Source organism: Octopus bimaculoides, chromosome 25, assembly GCF_001194135.2.
Source record: "Octopus bimaculoides isolate UCB-OBI-ISO-001 chromosome 25, ASM119413v2, whole genome shotgun sequence".
Lineage (NCBI taxonomy): Eukaryota > Metazoa > Mollusca > Cephalopoda > Octopoda > Octopodidae > Octopus > Octopus bimaculoides.
In genome coordinates, this window is record NC_069005.1 from 20,737,039 (window position 1) to 20,739,191 (window position 2,153).

Genomic DNA, 2,153 nt, shown 5'->3' on the forward strand with positions numbered 1-2,153 from the left:
ATGTTATGATTTTATTTACTCCATGTACTCACATGGGGATTAACACATGCTTTAAGAAATTATTATTTCTCATATTTAATTGTTTATGTTATGATTGTATTTACTCCATGTACCCACATGGGGATTAACACATGCTTTAAGAAATTATTATTTCTTATATTTAATTGTATATGTTATGATTTTATTTACTCCATGTACTCACATGGGGATTAACACATGCTTTAAGAAATTATTATTTCTCATATTTAATTGTTTATGTTATGATTTTATTTACTCCATATACCCAGACTTTGTGGACACCCTGTACAATAAGCTACCCCACACTGTGTTACCTATATACAACTAAGTGCATTGAACACTTGACCATAATTGTGTTGGTCATGGACAAAGTACAGTGAACTGTACCACACTGTGTTACCTCTTTATTACTAGCTGAACTCAACAGTTGATTGTCAGTGTGTTGGTTATAAATACAGTACAGTGAACTGTACTACACTGTGGCTAGTCTTATGGTTAAGTAGAAAGCTACATTAGGTATCTTACTTAATGATGCAATGCAATTTGTAAGAAAACAAATATGAAACAATGCAGGAACAAAATGTTATACAAACAACATGTTAAATAATTAAAATGTATAAATTATTCTAACTTGGGTTGAAATCCTCCAAATGCAACAGAAAGATACAATTAAAATATTAATAGAAACAAAAACTTACTTGAGGTTAGAACATTTGGGAAGAAAGGACGCCAAAGTCTGTATGGAATCTTGATCAAGACCTGTGTCCCAAAGACTGTCAAGTTGAATATATACATATACATATACATATATATATATATATTATTAAAAAATATGGCAAAAAATCATATATTAATTAATATTGATTAATTACCAGGAAGCTAGCACATTTAAAGAATCAAAGAGATTCAGAAACAGTATCTGCAATCTCAGGGGATTAAAGTACATTTTTATATATGACGTTGACCACTAACGTGGACATTCAATGTGCTAGAAATAGATCACATCTTGTGTCTAATAAGACCTAAATTGTTCTCAACAATACATATATACATACTTATATATATATATGTATATATATATATGTATATATGTACATACACACACACATATATGAGGTGAAGTTGAAAATTATTTGCACTTTTGCCATAACATATCTTTATTATTGTCATATTGCCTTCTGCGCATGTGTGTTTATAGTTGGCATTATTGTGGTCACATGATTGAAGTTTGAGCCTGATCACATCACTATCACTGTCTCTTGAGCTTGTTGAATCTTCTCGTCATTGGTGGAGGTTGATGGGTGTCCTGCTCCCTCTTCGTACATCACACTTGTCCAGCCACTTTTAAACTTCTTGATCCACTCATACATATTTCTATGCAGTAGTGCACTGTCCCCATATTGTGCTAAAAGCCTCCAATGAATTTCAGTACTTGACACACCTTGCGACTAGAGAAATTAGATAACTGCTCCTTGTTCTTTAGTGCATGTTGCTAGTGGTGTGGCCATGCTTACACTGTAAAGCCAGAAATAAATATGGTGTGATCAGGCTCAAACTGCGATCACATGAACACAATAGTACCAACTATAAATATGCATGCGTAGGAGGCTGTGTGACAATAACAAAGATATGTTATGGTGAAAATGCAGATAATTTTTGACTTCCCCTCATATATATACATGAGTGGGTGGACAAATGAAAGAAAAGGGCACTCAACACATTTAGCAGGAGTTACATCAAAACTGTTTTAAATAACAACAACAACAACAACAATAGTAATAATAATGTGTGTGTGTGTGTGTGTGTATGTGTATGTATGTATATGTATGTATGTAAAGGCGGAGGTGTGGCTGTGTGGTAAGAACCTTGCTTCCCAACCACATGGTTCTGGGTTCAGTCCTGCTGCATGTCACGTTGGGCAGGTATCTTCTACTTTAGCCTCAGGCTGCCTAAAGCCTTGTGAGTGGGTTTGGTAGGCAGAAACTGAAAGAAGCCCGTTGTATATATATATATATATATATATATATATATATATATAAGTCAGTAAATAGTGGGGTTGTGTTAACCACACGTGGAGAAATAATAGGAAAATGAAAAATAATAATAAGGCAGAATGCTAAACTGAAAGCATATTT

General features: G+C 33.5%; 1 protein-coding gene across 4 annotated transcripts in view; it reads right to left on the reverse strand.

The window, feature by feature from the left end:
- Window positions 1-2,153, reverse strand: part of LOC106875168 (leucine-rich repeat-containing protein 71) — a 53,274-nt gene that overhangs the window by 33,652 nt on the left and 17,469 nt on the right. For all 4 annotated transcript variants that reach the window (XR_008266759.1, XM_052976694.1, XM_052976693.1 and 1 more), the window contains exon 6: window positions 717-791. Coding sequence is in view for 3 of the 4 variants with exons in the window: in XM_052976694.1 (XP_052832654.1) it covers window positions 717-791 (75 nt within the window). In the remaining variant the exon portion in view is untranslated. The remainder of the gene's footprint in view (window positions 1-716; window positions 792-2,153) is intronic.